The following is a 22,483-nucleotide window of genomic DNA, read 5'->3' as shown; positions in this document are numbered from 1 at the left end:
TGCAATGAGGGCAGGGTTAATACTTTTGGGGCTGTTCCCTTACCTATTCTAGTGGATGATGAAGGCTGTAGTAGCGAAGGTGGTTAGGGGGACCGGGAGTTGAGAGTATATCACAGGCGATGCAGCCAGGTTGATCCCAGTCATCAGCAGTCCCGGCCAGCTCCAACCTCTTTTGCGGCTCCAAGTTCAGATATTACAGTCCCAGGGCCCACAGAGACTCCTTCCACTGTTGCTACCTCATCCCCTACAGATGACCTTGACCTTCCCATTGCCATCCGTAAAGGAAAACGGCATTGCACCACATCTACAGCCCACTGCATCTCCTAGTTTTTGTCCTATAATCGCCTATCTCCCTCCTACAGGTCCTATCTCACTTCCGTTGCTAATGTCCCTATTCCAAGAACAGTGCAAGAAGCCCTATCAGTCCCGGAGTGGAGAGGTGCAATGCAAGTTGAAATGGATGCCCTGTTGAAAAATAATACCTGGGAGCTAGTTGACTTGCCCAAAGGAAAGAAACCAGTTGGATGCAGATGGGTATTTACTGTGAAGCACAATGCGGATGGTTCCATTGAGAGGTACAAAGCTCGGCTAGTTGCAAAAGGGTTCACTCAGACTTATGGTATAGATTACTTGGAGACATTTGCCCCGGTAGCCAAGATGACCACCATTCGGGTTCTATTATCTCTTGCAGCAAGCTACACTTGGCCTTTGTACCAAATGGATGTTAAAAATGCCTTCTTGAATGGGGACTTGCAGGAAGAGGTTTACATGCAGTTGCCTCCTGGATTCTATGATACAAAGGCAGGTAAGAAGGTCTGCCGGCTCAATAAGGCATTGTATGGTTTGAAGCAGTCACCTAGAGCTTGGTTCTACAGATTCAGACTAGCCCTTGGGAAGTTCAGTTATGTACAGGCCCAGTCAGATCATACACTGTTCATCAAGAGGGTGGAGTCCTCACTAACACTACTTGCAGTATATGTTGATATTGTGGTAATAGGAAATGACAGCCATGAGATTGAGTCCCTCAAACAGGTCATTCATCAAGAGTTTGAGGTGAAAGATCTGGGGACACTACGGTATTTTTTGGGTATTGAGGTTGCTAGATCTAAATAGGGGATCTTTGTCTCTCAGAGGAAATATGTTCTAGATCTATTGGCTGAAACTGGAAAGTTGGGTGTCAAACCTGCAAATACACCCATTGAACAGAACCACAGGATTAGTGCAGAGAGTGAGGAGCTGCTTGAAGACAAAGTTATGTTCCAGCGGTTAGTGAGAAAGCTCCTATATCTATGCCTCACTCGGCCAGATATCAGTTATGCAGTTAGTGTTGTCAGTCAGTACATGCATTCTCCTAGAACCACGCACCTTCTAGCAGTAGAAAGAGTACTAGCATACTTGAAGAGATGCCCGAGTAGAGGTATACTGTTCAAGAACAATGATCACATGAAGGTGGAAGTCTATACGGATGCCAATTGGGCTGGGAGTGTTGATGACAGAAGGTCTACCTCTGGATATTGTGCTCTTGTGGGAGGTAACCTGGTCTCTTGGAGGAGTAAGAAACAGAGTGTTGTCTCCCGATCTAGTGCTGAAGCTGAGTACTGTGATAATCAAGCGGCTATTAATATAGCACACAACCCGGTGCAGCATGACAGAACTAAACATATTGAAGTTGATCGACACTTTGTACGAGAGAGGGTCTCATCACAAGAAGTGTGTCTCCCATACATCACCTCCAACATGCAGCTGGCAGATATCCTCACCAAAGCTGTACCACGGAAGAAGCTAGAGGCGGATCTATCCAAGTTGGGAATGATAAACATTTATTCCCAACTTGAGGGGGAGTGTAGAGAACACTGATGTGGGCCCCACAGCTATGGTCCCATTGTGTTCGTAGGGTAAAAGGTGTTCTAGTCTTCCTAGGGTTAGCTATTGGTCACTTAGTTGTTTCAGTTGTTATTTATTTCAGTCTTATTTTTGCTCTACTTGTTCTGTAAAGACTAAGGGCAGATCTGTCCTTTCCATGTAATGAGCATAACCTATAAATATTAATTAAAGTGGTGGCGGCAAAACATCAAGCTTCTGCTCCTCCTTTTCAACTCTTGTGTTCTACTGCTTCTACTTCATCTTCCTCCTCTTTTCTCTTTACCTTTCTTCTTATTTTCGAACCTGAAATCCATTAGGGTTCAAGACTGATAACAGTCCTGAACTTCTACTAATAGTTTGACAAAAAATTTGAATTGTTCAATAATTTTTTTCTCTTAGTCATTGTGTTTTGTAGGATCTAAAGTCAAAGAGGACGATTGGGAGTGGTTGTAAGGTGAATGGAGTCTACCTTCTCAAAGTGCTTCCTAGTCACCAAAGTCATCATGTCAGCAACAATAATATGAGTCAAAGTCAATAGGTCAGATTATGCTTTGGCATAATTGGTTAGGGCATTTGTCTTATAGTTCTTTGTATTTTTTGTTTCCAAAGCTATTTGACTTTGTTAAGTTGTTTAGTTTGGAGTGTGAAGGTTGTCAACTTAGAAAACATTGTAGACATTCTTTTAAGTGAAGTAATTAAAGATGTTCTTCAGTTTTTTATATTGTTCATACTAATGTTCAAGGACCATATCATTGCTCCTTCTATGGGTGGCTCACTACTTTCTCTTGTTTGTGAATGTTCACGATATTCTTGGGTATATTTGATGAGATCTCTTGATGAGTTTGGATGTGTATGCTTTGTCCATATTCTTGGTCCTCACAGCTCAAAGCTAGACCCTAAAGTAAAAAAGTATGTATTCCTTGGGTATGCAAGAAATCAAAAGGGGTATTGTTGTTATGATTTGGTGTTAGGGAGCTGGTATGTCACCATGGTTGTCACTTTCTTTGAGTCCACACCTTTCTTTTAGGGAGTCTTTCTTAGGGGAGTGTTTTGAGGGAAGAAATGAGCAACCCACACCACTTTCTATTCATCTCCTTTAGCTACTCCAATGTCTGACCTAATTGTTTTGCCTACTTTGCTTACTCAATTACATCTTGCTTATCAGTATTTTACACATCAACACCTACAAAAGCACAAAGAGGTTGATTCCACAATAAGGAACCCACACCACTTCCTATCACATTTGAGATTCTAGGTTCGACTGACACAAATTCAGGTATGCCTTTTGCTCCCTCTGATGTTTCAATTCCTATTGATACTACACCATGTGCACAGCCCAGATCTTTCTATTGTACACCGGAAGCGGAAGAGCTCATTGTATCTCACATCATCATTCCTAAAGTAAATTATCTCCCTCCTACCAAGCCTTTCTTTCCTCTCTTGATTCTATGTCTATACCCAAGAATGTTTGTAAGGCTCTCTCCAAACCTGAGTAGAGGACAGCTATGCAGGAGGAAATGGAAACCTTGATTAAAAATCAGACATGGAAAGTTGTGGGTCTACCTAATAGCAAAGAGAAGGTTGTAGATGGGTCTATACTATAAAGTACAGGGCTGATGGAAGCATAGTAAGGTACAAGGCAATGTTAGTTACAAAAGGGTATAGTTAGACTTATGGGATAGACTACTTGGAGACTTTTGCACTAGTAGCCAAAATGAGTTCAGTTTGAATCCTCATCTCTAGTAGCTACCTACTCTTTGCCTCTCTTCCAACTTGATGTGAATAATTTTTTCCAATGGAGATTTCCAGGAGGAGGTCTACATGGACCTTTAAGTGGTTTTATGGTGATGTAGGTAAAGGGAAGGTATGCAAATCAAAGAAATCTTTATATAGATTGAAACAATCACCTAGAGCTTGGTTTAAGCAGTTTAGGAGTGCATTGATTGGTTTTGGATACACTCAAACACAATCAAACCATACCTTGTTTGTGAAGAAGAGGATCTTTAGTGTCAACGCTAATAGTTTATGTGGATTACATTGTAGTCACAAGGAATGGTCTAAGTTAGATTGATGCCTTAAAGAGGAACCTACACAAGGAGTTTAAGATTAAGGACCTTGGGGAGCTAAAGTATTTTATGGGCATTGAAGTGGCAAGGTCTAAACATAGGATCTTTATTTCCCATAGGAAATATGTGTTGGACCTACTACAGGAGATGGGAAAACTTGGGGTTAAACCAGCTAATACACCCATTGACCAAAATCACAATTTAATGCTTCAGATGGTGAGTTAAGAAGGGATATTGGGAGGTATCAATTGGTGGCCTAGCTGTTATACTTGTGCATGACACGACCAAATATCTCCTATGCAGTTAGTGTGGTGAGTCAATACACGCATGCCCTAAGAGTTCAGCACTGAGAACCATTGAGAGGATACTTTCCTATTTGAAAGGACACCTACGCAGAAGAATATTGTTTGTTGACCATGAAAACTTGAAGCTAGAAGCTTAAACAAATGTTGATTGGGAAAAATGCCTAGATGACAAGAGATCTACATTAGGAGTTTGCACTCTTGTTGAGGGTAATGTGATTTCATGAAATAGTAAAAAGCAATTAGTTGTAGCTGGGTCAAGTGTAGAAGTTGAATATAGAGCTATAGCACATGGTGTTTCAGAGCTTCTCTAGGTTCGGTCCTTACTAGGAAGGATTGAAATTGATGCGGAGGAACCTATAAAGTTGTACTACGATAATCAAGCAGCAATTAACATTGACCATAACCCATTTTAGTATGATAGAACAAAGCATATAGAAGTGGACAAACATTTCATAAGAAAAAGGGTGACATCTGGGAAAGTGTGCCTACCATATGTTTCATCTGACTTACAACTAGTTAATGTTCTCACCAAGGGAGTTGCAAGAAATAAGTTTGAACATGATCTACGCAAGTTGGGAATGTATGACATCTACTCCCAACTTGAGGAAGAGTTTTTTATGTGTTTTCTTATTTAGGTTTTAGAATCATTTGTGTTATTGGGCCCAAGGCCCATTAATTTATATTTATTTTTGAGACTGTTTTTATGTTAGGAGCTCCACCCTATTAAGGGCATGTTAGTCATTGTAATCGGTTTTATGTCATGAGTATATAAGACAATGAGTGGGACGACCAGATCATTATTGGCTTCTCCCCATCTCTTCTTCTCTTTCTCCTCTTCTCTTCTCTTCAAGAACCTCTTTTTCATTTCTTTCTATCACTGTTATCAAATCATATTATTGTTTGTAGCTTTCTACTCTCCTCACCTCAATCTTCCAGAACTCCCATGTAGCCCTTTCGGACTGAAACCCTAGTTTCCCTTAAGCCTGCAACTAATCTTCCCCTTCCTCCACCTCCAGAGCCATCTACCATCCTTTAGGTAGACCCCTCTATTGGCTTACCTACCCCTGCCTACACTCTCACTTGACCTGTTCTCTTTAGAGGTCATTTCACTGGTGGCAGACTGGTGCTTGAGGATATACTGAACTTACTGCAACTCTGCACAAGCTAACAGTCCAAAGCAAGGGTGTAACAGTCCAAAGACAGTGACTCCAATGTTAACAGTCCCAGAAAACTATTTCAGACATGATTTAAGATCCTTGAACCGCACCCTTCCTGCTTTCAATAGCCCACAAAACTTCTTGGACTGCTACTTGATCGTCCAACTTCTACACCTGAGAGAACAGGTCTCTCTAGTAGTTGTAGTTGACTATTCCCTGCATCATGAGCTCCACTAGCTCATAGCTAAACAGCTTAGGGTATCCTTAGTTTGAAACCCCAAGGAAAAACCCTAGAGATTTGCGACCAAAACTAGGGTTCCAGGAGAAAGAAAAAGCAAACTGAGAGACAAGAAAATAAAGGAGAAAGAACAATGCAGACCAGGGTAGGATTAGTATTCTAATACCAGGAAGATTCAATCCCTAGTTTGGAGAAGAGAAGAGAAGAGAAGATTTTGAAAGGAAGATTGGACAGAAGATCTTCTCTTCCAGCCCCTTATTGATATTTAAATGAGAGCTTTACGGTATTACATGCATGGACAACTTTGCCCCTGCTTAGGTGACAGCAAGGTACAAAAGTACAAAAGACAAACAGAACAATACAAGCCCACGCCTATTACCCCCCAAATAAACACAAGAGCATAATATAAAAGTAACAGGCCCAAGCCCATGTGCTTATGTCCCAAAATAGTTCAAATCTTGGAAACAGCCTCATTGTATGTGCAGGGGGTAAGGCTGTGTACATCTGTCCCTCCCTGGACCTGCATTGGCAGGAGCCTCATGCACTGTGCTGCCCTTTTTTATTATCTGAAAAGAGCATCATCATAGTCAAAAATAAATTTCCACATTATTTCAGTTACCCAAAAGCAAATTCCACCGTTTACTTAACAAAAATAGTCTATCAAAATCAAATAAAACTAACAAAATTTGTAATAAAAGTTAATAACAAAAGTATACCCAATACCACCAAGTGGAACACCATGACAGGATGTAACAAAGCGTTTTTTGAAAGGATCCATAATTATTGCCTGAAGAAAAGCAAGATATGCTTAAAAATTAAAGATTAATTGGATGTAAACTTAGAGATACATATATTTATAACAAATCATTTCATTAGATCAAAATAGAACTCTTCATTCACATTAGTAAAATTACCCGCCCTTTAGAAGCTTCTTGTTTGAGATAGCGCCAAATGCGAAAACCCATTGGAGCCTTTCAAAGAAAGCCAAACAACTAAATTAGATAATGTACATATATGAATGCATAAACACAGATGCAGGCAGGGCCTATGGGGGTCTTGGAAACAAGTCTTTTGGGCTTCTTTGTTGGCATGATGTGGTTGGGGGAGTGGCTCTGTAGGAGCAAAAATCTGTCAAAGTTATTGTATAAGTTTTATTGAAATAATAAAAGTTATTACAGTTTCTGATTAAAAAACATTGTACAACAATTATGTGCCTAGCATCCCATGAAATTTATGCCAGCCTCTTCTGCTTAGTCTATTCTTTTTTTATGTTCTTTTATGTTTATCATACATTTCTGGGGGAATGATCCCCAATATAACTGTTCCCAGTTCCTTGTCTCCTCATTGTTTGGCTTCTATAGATATACTTTTTGCTGAATGTTGAACCCAAGAAAAGATCGTTCTTGATTGCCTATCTAAGTGCCTTACTCCCGTACGATGTATAAATACTGCCAAAGGCCGTATGGGATAGTTTTGATGCACACTTTTGCATCTGACATAGATGAACAACTTTAGTTGCTTGAGGCTCATCCCATATTTTTTACATTAGTATCATAAAATCAAGAATAGAGCTCTTCCATGTGAATTTTACTCACACAGATACATTATTTTATGTATTAACACGTCAAGTCCAATTTATTTTATATGGCACAAACATATACTTTTGTAGGTTAACAGTGCAAGCCTGTTCATAAATTATAAAGAGAATTATTTAAGTGATACCATGGCATTATTCTTAGTTGGTCCCTGTGGTAATATTTGTATTTCTAGGCACAAGTGCAGATATGTAACTTCATTATCTTTTAAAACACTGTTCATTTACTTTCACACAATCCTTTCTCCTCTTTCTGTCTTCTCTTTATCTCTTAACTTTCTATGCCCTATCAGAGCACCATCAGACAGACCAAATTAAATCTTTTCTCTTCAATCCAAAAGCTTTCCTCAAGGCGATTGAACTGCTGTTGAAATGACTGAACTTCCCTGATCTTTTCACCTCTTCCGCTCCTTTTTTATTTCTTTCTTGATCATAGATTCATAGGGCCAAGATTTATTATGTTGAATGTCTTGGAACTGATGATCGATAACATATAGTGTTTCATGGGTTGTTAAGAGAACCCTCTGACCGTGAACCATTGAATTGGATTTTAATGACACATATACCTGCCAAACTGTTGATCATGGACTGTTAAACCACTGTTGATCAACCTGATTTTCTTACAGAAAATGTTGAGAAGAATCTTGGACCAACACTGATCTATTGCCTCATAAGTGGAAAAATGGTTAATGTAATCTGAAGAGCTATACTCGAAGTAGCAAAGAAGAGAAGAGAACCACAGAACAGAAGAGAATGTCGAACTGTACTAGCCAGTCGACCAGTCCTTTATTTATAGATGAATATAGTACAAGGTACAAGAAATTACTGGGATGCCCCTGATTAGTGATGGGACACCCAGATGACTTAAATCACTAAACAGGATTAGGCCCATTAACACAGGCCCAGTTACAAGATAAGTTAAACATAAGAATGGGCTAATAAGAACTCTTATCAGCCGAACATCACTCTAACATTCTAACACTCCCCCTCAAGCTAAGCATGGATATCAATCATGTGTAGCTTGCCAAGTATGTCCCTGAACTTCGTTGATGCCAGCCCTTTAGTTAATACATCTGCGATCTGCATCTCTGATGGAGTATAAGGCACACAGAGTTCTCCTGAAATAATTCTCTCTCTGACAAAGTGTCGATCAATTTCAATATGTTTTGTCCTGTCATGCTGCACAGGATTGTTGGCAATGTTGATAGCAGCTTTATTATCACAATACAGCTTGAGAGGACCCTCAGTCTGGATACCAAGCTCATTAAGGAGAGTCCTGAGCCATAAGAGTTCAGCAACCCCATGTGCCATAGCCCGGTATTCTGCTTCTGCACTTGATCTAGCCACAACATTCTGCTTCTTACTGCGCCATGTGACTAGGTTTCCTCCCAAGAATATACAATAACCTGAGGTTGATTTTTTGTCTCCAACAGACCCAGCCCAATCAGCATCAGTGTAGGCTTCAATTTCAAGTCTGCTGTTTTTTCTGAATAAAATTCCTTTCCCTGGGCAAGTCTTCAAGTATCTGAGGATTCTTTCCACTGCTCTCATATGAGGGGTCTTTGGTGAATGCATGAATTGACTGACAACATGCACTGCATAGGCAATGTCTGGCCGAGTAACGGATAAGTATATCAGTTTTCCTACCAACTTTTGGTACCTTTCCTTATCACAGTATTCCTCACCCATATGAGTGTTGTAAGTTTGTCATCCTGTCTCCTTATAAACAATGTATGATCTGCACTGCTCTGAGTGTACCCTACTTTCTTCATGGTCAAACAAAGTCTCTCAAACCATGCCCGGGGAGATTGCTTCAAACCATATAATGCTTTTCTTAGTTTACATACCTTCTTTCCAACATCATACCCAGGTGGGGGTTCCATGAATACCTCTTCATGAAAATCACCATTTAGGAAGGCATTCTTCACATCCAGCTGATGAAGTTCCCAAGAGAATTTTGCTGCTAGTGATAGTAGAACCCTGATTGTGTTGAGCTTTGCTACAGGGGCAAAGGTTTCCTTGTAGTCAATTCCTTACTTTTGTATAAATCCCTTTGCCACAAGTCTGGCCTTGTACCTCTCAACTAACCCATCTTCCCTGTGCTTTACTGTGAATACCCACTTGCACCCAACAGTGCCTTTCCCCTCTGGCAAGTCCACCAATTCCCACGTCCTTGCTTTCATTAGGGCTTTCATCTCCTCATTCATGGCTTCTTTCCACCTTGGATCAGATGCCACCTCTGAATACCTGGAAGGGACACATACAGAGGAAAAAGCAAACACAAAGGAATGATAGGCAGGGTATAAGTGTGAGTAAGAAACATAATCAACTATGGGATGCCGAGTGGTACAAGAACAAACAGGCTTACGGAGAGCAATAGGAAGATCCAAATCTGAATTGAGTGAGTCAGAATTACATTGGATTGCAGAGACAGATTAATCTGAGTTCAACTGGTTGCAATCATGAGGTTGAGGGGCCATCTTCCTTCTACTGTATGTAAGTATCTCTTTCTCTTGTTTACTGGAACCTTCAGAAGCATCAGTTGAATCTGGAGAAGCAACTGGCACAGTGGAAGTCTCACTAGGTTGACCTGGAATGTTACTGCTAGTAGTAGTGGAAGGTGATGAAATGGGAACAAAAAAGAAGGGAGAATGAGGATCCTCTTCCAACCCACTACTCTACCCCTGAAGAGGATTCTGAGAAGACTGGAAATAGGGTTGAGACTCAAAAAAGACTACATCCCTGGTAACATATTTTTTCTTGGAGACAGGATCATAACACTTATACCCCTTCTGCGTAGGAGAGTACTCCAAAAATATTCCCTTTGTAGCCTTAGGATCCAGTTTGGTCTTCTTTGGATCCTTCACATGTATGAAGCATGTACAGTCAAAAACCCGCGGGGAAGAGGAAATTCTGGAAGAGTGGGACACAAAACAGAGAAAGGGGTCTTCATACCCAGTACCTTAGATGGCATCCGATTTATCAGATATGATGCAGTGAGAACAACTTGAGACCAATATCGCTTGGGCACATTGTGCTGGAAAAGAAGGGCTCGAGCTGTCTCCAATAGATGCCTGTTCTAGCGCTCAGCAACCCCATTTTGCTGAGGGGTGTAAGCACATGATGATTGATGTGATATGCCTGCATCTTCCATGAATGAGTTCAGGGATCTTTCAAAGTATTCAGCCGCATTGTCTGAACGGAATTGCTTGATCTTTTTATCAAATTGTGTTTCAACCATCTTGCAAAACATCATAGTTATCCGGGGAACTTCATCACATCCTTTCAACAGATAAATCCAAGTGCACCGAGAATAATGGTCAATAAAACTGATAAACTAATGGAAGCCATCAATGGAAACAATGGGTGAAGGACCCCAAACATCAGAATGAACCAAATCAAAAGGGGCTTGAATTTCATTACTAGAAATTGGATACATTGATCTACATTGTTTTGACATTTGACACACATCACAAATTAAACTCTGACTCGGAATGCCCTTACATAATTCGGGAAACAACATTGCTAAGGAAGAAAAGGACAAATGACCTAGCCTAGCATGCCACAAGTGCAGCCTAGCTATTAACTCCACACTTTCCAAACTAGTAGTAGAACCTTGCAAGGCTGAGCTGGCATCTTCATCAAAATAGTAGAGGCCCCCATACTCATGACCACTCCCAATCGTTCTCCTCGTCAATCTGTCCTGGAAGACACAATGAGAAGGAAAGAAAGTTATACTGCAGTTCAAATTTTTCGTAAGCTTTGAAACAGACAACAGATTTGAGGTAAGACTAGGAACATGTAGGACTGATTTAAGAGAGAGATCCTTGCTTAGGTCAACCACCCCCTTGCCAGAGATGGTGGAGAGGGACCCATCAGCTACTCTCATCTTATCCTGGCTAGACAACAAATGATATGTAGAGGCCCGGAGTACTCAGACAATGTTCTTGCGCTCACTCAAGAGGTAGAATTAATGGAACTAGATGCACTAAATGCAGAGGCTGTACCGGATTTGGCAAGAGAGGTGGAAGCTAAAGAATTGTTCTTCAGACGGGCTAATACCCGGCTGAGAACCTCTACCTCACTAGCTGTGAAGCCCGAAGTACTTGGTCCAGAGGAGTCGGCAGCCTGCCTTGCGGTGGAAGATGACACTGTCTGAGTACTCTGTGAGTTGTCACTACTGTTGTTGGTGGCAAGATTCCCACTTGCTGTGTGGCCCTTATGTTGCCTTTTGTCATTTCTCAGAGCAGCTGGCTTCAGATGAGGGTACAAGACCCAACATTTCTCCTTTGTGTGTTTCTCACCACTACAATGTGTACACTTGAGGGACTTCTTGTCTGAAAATCTATTCCCCTTAGTGGAGACTAAGGCTGAATGTTCTCCAGGTAGTTATGTTGACTGTGTCTGAGAGTCAACTTGCATCTCCTTTCTCCTTACTTCTTCATTCCTCACCAGGTAGTAGACATGGTGAAGCTCAGGTAATTCATCTCTCCCTAGAATCTGTGACCTTATACCTTCATATACAGGGTCAAGACCCGCCAGAAACTTGAAGGCTCTGCCCTCCTCAATCTGCTTGTCATGCCTCCCCTTATCATTAGCATTTTCCCAATCCAAAATCAAATGGTGGTCAAGCTCTTCCCAGAGGCCTTCCAATGTTGCAAAGTAGGTTGCCACGGACATGTCTCCTTGCCTTAGGGCTGCAATGTCTTGGTTCAGCCTGTAGATTCTAGCATTGTTCTTTTTCTGGCCATATGTCTTAGATACTTTCTCCCAAATTTTAGCAGCTGTGGGGAAGTGATGAACAGTTCTGACCACCCTAGGAGTCATAGAGGCCAGCAACCAAGACATGACTGTGGCATTTTCCTTGCGCCACACGGTGTATTCAGAACTGCCAATTTCTGGTTGTTTCTTGTCTCCATCCAAATAGCCTGTGAGCTCACGAGAGGTAATGAACAGCATTGCTGAGACAGACCACTCTCTGAAGTTATACTCATCTAGCAGCACACTTGTAATCTGCAAGCTGTGCAGATTAGGGTTTTCCAGGTTTGAAGACCTTGTAACAGGTCTGTTATCTCTAGAGGAAACTTCACCGGATAGTGAGGACATCCTGACTTCAGTCCAAGAGTTGTTCACAGTGCTGTAGGTGGTTCTGTTTAGGACTGGCCGAAGTGGTCACAGTGTTCACAGTGCTGGTAGAAGTGTTCACAATTTGGGTACTGTACAGTGCTGTTTAGGACTGGCCGAAGTAGCAAGTAAGGGGCTGTAACTGAATCAGTTCACAGTGCTAGTAACTGAAGTTACTTCAGTTAGGGCTTGTTCTGCGACTTGAAGCAACTGTGCAGTGCAGTAACTGAAGTTCACAAAGTAGGACTAATAACCGACCTGAAGAAAATCTGTAACTGAAGTTACCACAGTTCGGCGCAAGTCTTGCTGGAGCACGAAGCTGCAACTGTAGAGGAAGCTCTCCCCCTTTCGGCTAGTGCTAGGACTGCTGAAATCAGTCCTCAACTAGGTCTGTCCTATACAGACCTCTCTTAGTAGCCCAATAGCTACTATTTGCTGGAGATAATCTAGTAGGACATCTACTTCTGGGTCTTACTTCCCTCGAGTCCTACAACCAAGAGAAACCCTAGGTTCGAACTTGCTTTACTCTCTTACACTCCTAGGTCTTCACTGCAGCAACCCAGAAAAGGAAGAGAGAAGATGAAAAGACAGCAAGAGAAGAGAGTGCGCCTGCTGAAACCAGGAAGGAGCTAATGCTCTGATACCATGTAATCCGAAGAGCTATACTCGAAGTAGCAAAGAAGAGAAGAGAACCACAGAACTAAAGAGAATGTCGAACTGTACTAGCCAGTCGACCAGTCCTTTATTTATAGATGAATATAGTACAAGGTACAAGAAATTACTGGGATGCCCCTGATTAGTGATGGGACACCCAGATGACTTATCATTAAACAGGATTAGGCCCATTAACACAGGCCCAGTTACAAGATAAGTTAAACATAAGAATGGGCTAATAAGAACTCTTATCAGCCGAACATCACTCTTAACATTCTAACAGTTAATGTCAATAATATTTCTGATTATTCTTCTAAGGTCAGTACATATGTTTACCATTTATGTCATCTTGCAGAACTGACGGGACAAGAAAAGGTCTCTGACGTCTCTGTTTCCTGGTTTGTATAAACTAATGTTATTTCCATGGTCTGGAAACTGGAAAGGTGGTTTTTACCTCCATTAATTACCTGTTTACTTGATTTTACTTTTCTCTTATTGTTGACTTCAATAACAAGCTGGTATAGAGCAGATTTCAAAAGTTTTCTGGTAGGATCCATGCAAGTCTAGGATCAGCCAGAGTACATAGTGTATTAGAAATCTGATCAAGATTTCTTTCATCACCTGGTTTCTAGTAAAGAGGTTTAATTCCAAGTTCATCTGGGTAACGACTGCAAATGGGATGGCAGATGTTTAGCAAAACAAGGAGTTGATCCTCTTTTATTTTGGGCAAAGTTGTAATCTGGTGTAAATAGGGGCTCATGGGATTGCTATAACAGTTGTACTAAGTTTCTGAATTAATTAATGAATGGAATTCTTTTGCTGATTGTAGATAACACTGATGTGGTCCCCACTTTGTTCATATGATTGTAGTTAGACTGTAGTTAGCAGTTAGTTATTTCAGTTTGTTAGTTGGTAGTTTATTTCAGTTTATAGTTATTAGTTTTCTTTTATTATTTTGCCATGTAAGCAGTAAGGGTAATTCAGCCCTTTTACTTTCATTCAAATATTAATATAAATTGTAAGAGTGGGGCGGCTGTCGATTGTCTCTCTCTCTTTTCTGAATTCCCTTCTTCAAGTTCTTCTCCTCTTCTCTTCTCTTATCCTCTTCTCTCTTTTCAATCTTTGTTTGTTAATTTGTCATTAAACCTAGTACAGATTGTAGTCCTATTCGACTACTTGGTACCAGACCCAACCTAGGAGTTCTTATGCTAGTCTAATCGGGCCGACTACATGAGAACCTCCAAGGTTTGGAAGTTTCAGCAGAAAGAAGGTCATTGGCTGGTTCTTGGAGATTGCTGGTAGTGTGAGGCTGCTACTAAAGAGATTGTAGAGTCTTGGAGAGATCCAGTGATCAGGAAGAATCAGAAGCAGTTACGAATCCTCAAGATTAGGGTTCAGATATCAATTTGAAGGTGGCGGCAAGAGTTTTTTTCATGAAGTTGTTTTTCTTGAGATTGAGCTAAAAAAAGATTATTTTTGCTTATTCTGAGAGGTGCGGTTGGGAAATCTCCTCTCTTCTCCTGAGTTTTTTAGGGTTTTAAGATAAAACCCTGAAATTCAAGACTGCTGTTAATTTTGGGCAGTAGTTGGACCATTTTTTTATTCCAGACTGAGTGCTCTTGTTCTTTGGAGATCTAGTAGAGCTGTTTATTTTTTCTGGATAGTTGCCGAACCAAATTCATCCTTCTATGTCGGCTGTTATCAATTTCTCGGTGCAGTTTCTCTTATCACAGTGATAAAAATAGTGTTTTTTGATTAACATCTTAACCAAGAATGGAGTTTAAGAACCAAGGGGAAGGTGTTTTGGGGGCTAGTGGTTCTGGTAACATGTCTGAGAACACCTTTCAGATTACAACTATTAAGTTTGATGGATCAAATTACTTAGAATGTTCCCAATCAGCTATGGTGGCCATTGGGGGTAGAGGAAAACTGAATTATTTGTTGCTTGATGTGAAGGAACCAACTAAGGAGGATGAAACTTATGCCAAAGAGTTCAGGAGAACTATTTGGTTATGACATGGCTATGCAAGTCCATGCAGCCACATCAGCCGAAACTACTTATGGGCAAAAACAGCTAAGGAAATTTGGGACATCATGAAAGAGACCTACTCCCAACCCCTTAATGTTTCTAGGGGTTATGAGCTGAAATGTGAGTTTAATAATCTTAAGCAAGGAGAGAAACCAGTCTCGGTTTACTTCTCAACTTTGAAATCCTTGTGGCATGAAATTGACCACCTAGAAACAATTGAGTGGGAAAGTCAGAAGGATGCATAGACTTATAGAAAGCAAGTTGAAACTAATAGGGTTTTTGAGTTCCTAACCGGTCTGAATTTTGAATATGATATTGTGAAACAACAACTACTAACGAGAGATAGTGTGACCCTATCTCAAGCCTACTCCTTAGTGCACAGTGAAGAGAGTAGGGATATGAAGAAGGAGGACAAGAGGGACCTAGTATGTGAACATTGCAAGAAACCTAAGCATACTAAAGACACATGTTGGAAGTTGCATCCCCATCTAGTTCCAGCAAAACTCATAAACAAAAGGGGAAATGCCAATGTGGTTGTTACTATTGATTGTGCAACTTCATCAGGCACAAGAGGCACATCACTAGACACTCTAGCTGCTCTGACTCAGTTGGAGAGTGAAGTTGGTAATTCAGCACCATCATCTCAGCTGTCAACACCGTCATCAGCTCCTCCCACAGCTTTTGCTCATTCAGGTACACGGGCCTCAGCTTATCATGCTTCAGCTCCAGGTAACACTAAACACTATTGGGTGATAGACTCAGGTGCATCTAATCGTATGGCTGGCTTGCCCTCACTGTTTACTACCTATCACTTATCTTCTGGCAGAGACAAAATGTCTATTGCTGATGGCTCTCTTGTTCCCATTTCTAGCACGGGAGACATCAAGTTGTCTAATGCCATTTCTTTGTCTTCAGTTTTGCATGTTCCTAAACTTAGTACTAATTTGCTTCCAATTAGTAGCATTACTAAAAACCAGAATTGTTCAGTGACCTTTTCCCCTGATCGATGTGTTTTTCAGGATTTGCAGACGAGGAAGGTGATTGGGATTGGCCATGAGATGAATGGAATTTATCTTCTTGGAGGGAGATCTCATTGGGAAAATAGTAAAGCTAGGAGGTCTTTTGCTTCTCAATCTGTTAGTCAGGTTATGCTTTGGCATAACCAGTTGGATCATTTATCTTTTAGGTCTTTGAAAAGTTTGTTTCCTAACTTGTTCGAGTCTGTTCAGATGTCCAATTTGAGATTTGTGAAAGTTGTGAGCTTGCAAAGCATTGTAGAACAACATATTCTACAATAGGGGAACAGCCAATATAAAATAAAATTACAATAGTGCTCTGTGGCACCCCTGTGGCACTTACTAGAAAAATACAACGTTCCCCCTCAAGTTGGACTGTTGGGTTGTGCATGTCAATCATGCCCAACTTGTCACATAGTTCATTGTGCCTCAAATAGTGAAGTCCTTTTGTAAGAATATCAGAGTAGACACTTGACCCTTCTCGAGCTTCTCCCTTATAAAGTGCTTGTCAACTTTGATGTGTTTCATTTTATCGTGGGGGACAGGATTTGCTACAATATTTATAACTGCCTTATTGTCACAATAGAGGGACTGCTGACTACATTTGTACAAAGTGTGAATAGTAGGAAATCGGTGATGAAAAAGAGGCTCTCAGATCATCAAGGTGATGCTTTGATACCAGGTTGTTGGTAGAAAGATCATGTGCCTAGATTTGTAGAAATAAAAGAAAAGAAGAATGGGAGGATAGATTAGGATTTAGGCATGTATCTCACATGAGCTCCCAATCAATATTTCATTCATTATGGAAGGACATAAAAAGAACATAAATGCCCATAAATACCACATTAATCCAAAAATACAAAAAATCCCAATAATACCTCTGTTATAGCTCAATAGAATGTAATAAGACAACTCTCAAGAATGCCTAACGTCATAGACTAGTTTCAAGAACAGAAACATAATATGTAGTATATACTACAAAATTCTACTTAGAAAAACAGATACAAAGGAATCATTTATCTATAATGGCTTCCCTCACAGTCAATCAATAGCTCAATAGAATGTAATAAGACAACTCTCAAGAATGCCTAACGTCATAGACTAGTTTCAAGAACAGAAACATAATATGTAGTATATACTACAAAATTCTACTTAGAAAAACAGATACAAAGGAATCATTTATCTATAATGGCTTCCCTCACAGTCAATCAACTATACTTAACAAAGGCCTACATGCAAGAACAAGTTGAACAGAAACAAGAAAAACTGCCATAAAAAGTTGTAGATGTACCAGATGAATTATTTCTTGAATGGTTAAGTTGAATTCTGATAGAACATTTGCCTGACTATTTACTTTTCGTTGCCAAGTTAATAGCGCAGGTTGTGCAGGATCAACCTTAACCTGGAATGACCAAAAGTAGTTAGAAACCAAAAATTTCATGGTCAGTTGAAGCATCAGAAAAAGCAAGCTGAAGATGATCTAAATGAAAATAAGAAAGTTTGTTAGCTCTGCCACAGATAGTGGTATTGCCTACATTCTAAGCAAGCTCCATTACACATTAGGAACTAAGTGATAAAATTAACAAATAAATGTATCTGGATGTGGCATCTTTATTCCTTGTGGAAATGCAATCGTTGTTTTTTTTTATTTTTTGGATCAGTAAAAATCATTTTTTAAATATATTTTTTGGTAATAAATAAGAAAAGAAAATTTATTAATAAGAAAATAAAGTACAATAGGATAGGTGATGAGCTTATCACCCCAAATATTCTAGATTTTCTAGTGCATATGTCAAAGAAAAAAAAACAACTAAAAAACATGACGTAGGACAAGAAAACTTCAATCTAACTCCAATGTAGACCAAAAGCCATCTCTAAAATCTTCTTTTGATACTCCTTCAAATTCTATTAAAATAAGAATTCAGACCATAATCCTTCTTCCAAAAAGTGTTGTGGCTTGAGTTCTATCCCGGGAAGTAAGTGGGAGATCGAGGAGTAAAGAGCCCCCTCTTGAATAAACCAAAGAAAATTTCGCAAAGAAACTTAGTAGCAGCAGTTGAAACAGAGATGAACTACATTTTCTTCAGAAGCTTTGCATAAATAGCATCTATTAGCTAGTTGGATGCCTCTATGCTGAATATGATCCAGAGTGAATATACTATTCAATGCCACCAACCAAGCAAAAGCTTCAACACTCGGTCGGAAAGGATTTCCCCAAAGTCCTTTTACCTCAGATCTTTCAACTTGGTTCTTCATGAGGGCCTTGTAAAATTATTTAACAGTGTGAAACACCTTTGTTAGCTTCCTTCCACTATCTTGAATCTCTTCTCTCCACTTACATCTTGACTGGATGCAACTTTGGCTGAAGCTCCACAAATTCCTCTATTTCCCAATCAAAATAGAGGCCTTCTGAACTTTGGAAACCAAACTACCTCCAGTATATCCCGTGATGAGGTACCGTCTTTGGTTCAACAATTCCATCAGATGGTGCTGACACAGCTTGGGGCACGAGTGAAAGTGTTTAGATTAGACAATGCCAGGGAATAGTTCGAAAAAAGCCTATCATCAAACCTATTGGAGCATGGAGTTATCCATCAGAGCGGTTGTACATACACTCCACAACAAAATGGTGTAGTAGAAAGGAAGAACAAACATATTGTGGAAGTAGCAAGAAGCATGATGTTGAGCTCCACAGTTCCAGTTCGTTTTTGGGGTGTTGAGTTCTTACTGTAGTTTTCTTGATTAATTGGGTGCCTTCTCGTGTTCTTGGGTATAACACTCCATTCAGCCTTCTTTTTCCTGAGGGGTAGACATTCCATATTCCTCTAAGGGTGTTTGGATGTGTATACTTTGTCCATGTTCTTGCTCCTCACTACTCAAAACTGGATCCTAAGGCGAAGAAGTGTGTCTTTCTTGGGTATGCAGGAAATCAGAAGGGGTATTGTTGTTATGATCCAATCTCCGGGTGTTGGTATGTCACTATAGATGTTACCTTTTTTGAGTCCACACCTTTTTTCTCAGGGGGTTCTTCTCAGGGGGGAGTGTTTTGGAGAAGGAATTGAACAACCTATACCACTTCCTGTTCCAGCTCCTTCGTCTACTCCAGTGTCTAACCTACCTATCTCACCCACTTTGCACAATAAAGGAACCCACATCACTCCCTATCGGCTCATCAAAGATTCCAGGTTCGATTAACACAGAACCCAGGTATGCCTCTTGTTCCCCCTGATGACTGAGTTCCTATTGATACTACTATCCCTGCTCCTAATGCCATTGCAGATGACCTTGATCTCCCTATTGCCCTTAGAAAAGGGAAGAGGAAGTGTACTGCTCATTGCACCTCACTATCTTTCCTACATTGGATTATCCCCATCCTACCGGGCCTTCCTTTCCTCCCTTGACTCTATGCCTATACCCAGGAGTGTCAGTGAGGCTCTCTCCAAACCTAAGTGGAAGACAACTATGTAGGAGGAAATGAAAGCATTGATTAAAAATCAAACATGATTATGGATTTTCCTGATGGCAAGGAGACTGTTGGATGAATATGGGTTTATACAGTAAACTACAAGGCCGATGGGAGTATAGAAAGGTACAAGGCGAGGCTAGTTGCAAAAGGGTATACTCAAGCTTATGGCATAGATTACTTGGAAACTTTTGCACCAGTGGCAAAGATGAGTTCAATTCGGATTCCACAATGCCTTTCTCAATGGGGACTTGCAGGAGGAGGTGTATATGGACCTTCCAACTGGCTTCTACAATAATGTGGAAAAAGGAAAGGTATGCAGGTTGAAGAAGTCAATATATGGTTTAAAACAATCACCCAGAGCTTGATTTGACAGGTTTAGAAGTGCATTGGTTGTATTTGGCTATACTCAAACTCAATTTGATCATACTCTTTTTGTGAAGAGGAGGGGGTCACTAGTGTCAGCTTTGATAGTGTATGTGGATGACATTGTAGTTACAGGAAATGATTTGAGTGAGATTGATACCCTGAAGAAGAATCTACACAAAGAGTTTGAGTTTAAGGATCTTGGGGAGCTGAAGTACTTTTTGGGCATTGAAGTGGCAAGGTCTAAGCATGGGATGTTCATCTCACAGAGGAAATATGTTCTAGATCTACTACAAGAGACAGGAAAGCTTGGGGCAAAGGCAGTTGATACACCTATTACCAGAACCATAGGATAAATGCTTCAGAGGGTGAACAAGTGAAGGATGTTGGAAGATATCAAAGGTTAGTGGGGTAGTTGCTATACTTATGTATGACACGACCAGGCATCTCGTATGCAGTGAGTGTGGTGAGTCAATACATGCATGCCCCACGAGTTCAGCATTGAGAGGCTATTGACAGAATACTTTCCTATTTGAAGGGACACCCAGGTAGAGGTGTATTGTTTGCTGACCATGGACAATTGAAGTTAGAGGCTTACACAGATGCTAATTGAACAGGGTGCCTAGATGACAGGAGATCTACATCAGGAGTTTGTACTCTTGTTGGAGGTAATTTAGTTTCATAGAAGAGAGAGTAAGAAACAGACAGTTGTGGCAAGGTCAAGTGCAAAAGCTGAATACAGAGCCATGGCACACAATGTTTCAGAGCTCCTCTGGATTGCTTCCTTGTTAGGGGAGATTGGAATTGAGGCCAAAAAACCTATGATGCTATATTGTGACAATCAAGCAGCAATTAACATTGCTCACAACCCAATTCAGAATGATAGGACGAAGCATATAGAAGTGGATAGACACTTTATAAGGGAAAGGGTGACATCCGGAGATTTTTGTTTGCCATATGTTGCATCTAACTTGCAGATTGTTGATGTTCTTACAAAAGGAGTTGCAAGAAACAAGCTGGAACATGATCTACGCAAGTTGGGAATGTGTGACATTTATTCCCAACTTGAAGGGGAATGTTGAATTTTGGGCTAATATAACATCTTTGTATTTACATAGAATAGTTAGGGAGTTATTGGGCCTTAGGCCCATTAGTTTATGTTTTAAGTTAAGAGTGTTTTTAAGTTCTCACAAGTAGCCGACTTACTAAGGGAATACTTGTCTTTGTACTCTCCTTTATTTATGAGTATATAATCTAATGAAAGGGGCGGCTAGACCTAATTCTAAGCTTCTCCCATTCTCTTCTATATCTGATCTCTCTCTTTCTTAGCTAAAACCTTTTCTTCTCTTTCTTTTCTTCTTTCTTTTATAGTCTCTATATCAAAACATGTTGTCCAAACATTTCTACTAAGTGTCCCAAGTCCTTAGTCTGGAATTGACTTTGTAGGAATTGTTTGAGTTCTTCAATGCCACGCTCATCACTTCCTGTAATAATAATATCATCAACATAGACTGCCAACACATTCTTCCCAGGTAGTATTTCTACTGAACACGAAGAGATCAGCCCTACATTGTGTCATCCCAAATTGTTGTACTACACTACTAAATCTCCCAAACCAGGCCCTTGGAGATTGTTTCAACCCATAAATTGTTTTCTTCAACAGACAAACCTTTCCTTCCTCCCCTGAGCAACATACCCTGGAGGTTTCTCCATATACACGTCTTCTTCTAGGTCACAATGGAGAAATGCGTTCTTAATATCCAACTGAAACAACAGTCAATCAAAGTGTGCAGCTAGAGAAATAAGCACATGGGCAGAACCCATTTTAGCTACATGCGAAAAAGTATCGGTATAATCAACACCATAGGTCAGTGTGTACCCTTTGGCTACTAAATGTGCTTTATCTCTCCCCATGCTAAATTTACATCGATAGTGCTGCTAGTAATCTGCACCTGCATTTACGTAAAGGTACAGTTCCCAGCTATCCACGAACAGAAAACTAGGCGTTGTTAAGTGTTAGAATGTTAGAGTTATGTTCGGCTGATAAGTGTTCTTATTAGCCCATTCTTATGTTTAACTTATCTTGTAACTGGGCTTGTGTTAATGGGCCTAATCCTGTTTAATGATTTAAGTCATCTGGGTGTCCCATCACTAATCAGGGGCATCCCAGTAATTTCTTGTACCTTGTACTATATTCATCTATAAATAAAGAACTGGTCGACTGGCTAGTACAGTTCGACATTCTATTCTTTTCTGTCATTCTCTTTTCTTTCTTGCTACTTCGAGTATAGCACTTCAAATTACATGGTATCAGAGCATTAACTCCTTCCTGGTTTCAGCAGGCGCACTCTCTTCTCTTGCTGTCTTTTCATCTTCTCTCTTCCTTTTCTGGGTTGTTGCAGTGAAGACCTAGGAGTGTAAGAGAGTAAAGCAAGTTCGAACCTAGGGTTTCTCTTGGTTGTAGGACTCAAGGGAAGTAAGACCCAGAAGTAGATGTCCTACTAGATTATCTCCAGCAAAGAGTAGCTATTGGGCTACTAAGAGAGGTCTGTATAGGACAGACCTAGTTGAGGACTGATTTCAGCAGTCCTACCACTAGCCGAAAGAG

At 40.4% G+C, this 22,483-nt stretch overlaps 1 protein-coding gene across 8 annotated transcripts in view; it reads right to left on the bottom strand.

Annotated features, from left to right (window-relative positions):
- LOC104589487 (uncharacterized) overlaps positions 1 to 22,483 on the bottom strand; it is a 110,353-nt gene that overhangs the window by 74,598 nt on the left and 13,272 nt on the right. For 7 of the 8 annotated variants that reach the window (XM_010247837.3, XM_010247836.3, XM_010247838.3 and 4 more), the window contains exons 3-5: positions 17,338 to 17,448; positions 6,544 to 6,600; positions 6,346 to 6,416 (exon numbers count right to left, since the gene is read on the bottom strand). In XM_010247837.3, coding sequence (XP_010246139.1) covers positions 6,346 to 6,416; positions 6,544 to 6,600; positions 17,338 to 17,448 — 239 coding nt within the window. The remainder of the gene's footprint in view (positions 1 to 6,345; positions 6,417 to 6,543; positions 6,601 to 17,337; positions 17,449 to 22,483) is intronic. The other variant, XM_088887684.1, reaches the window with a different exon arrangement.

This window comes from Nelumbo nucifera, chromosome 5, assembly GCF_055504915.1.
Source record: "Nelumbo nucifera cultivar China Antique chromosome 5, China Antique-T2T, whole genome shotgun sequence".
Classification (NCBI taxonomy): domain Eukaryota; kingdom Viridiplantae; phylum Streptophyta; class Magnoliopsida; order Proteales; family Nelumbonaceae; genus Nelumbo; species Nelumbo nucifera.
The sequence above is the reverse complement of the archived record's forward strand: the minus strand, read 5'-3'. Positions and strand labels throughout refer to the sequence as shown.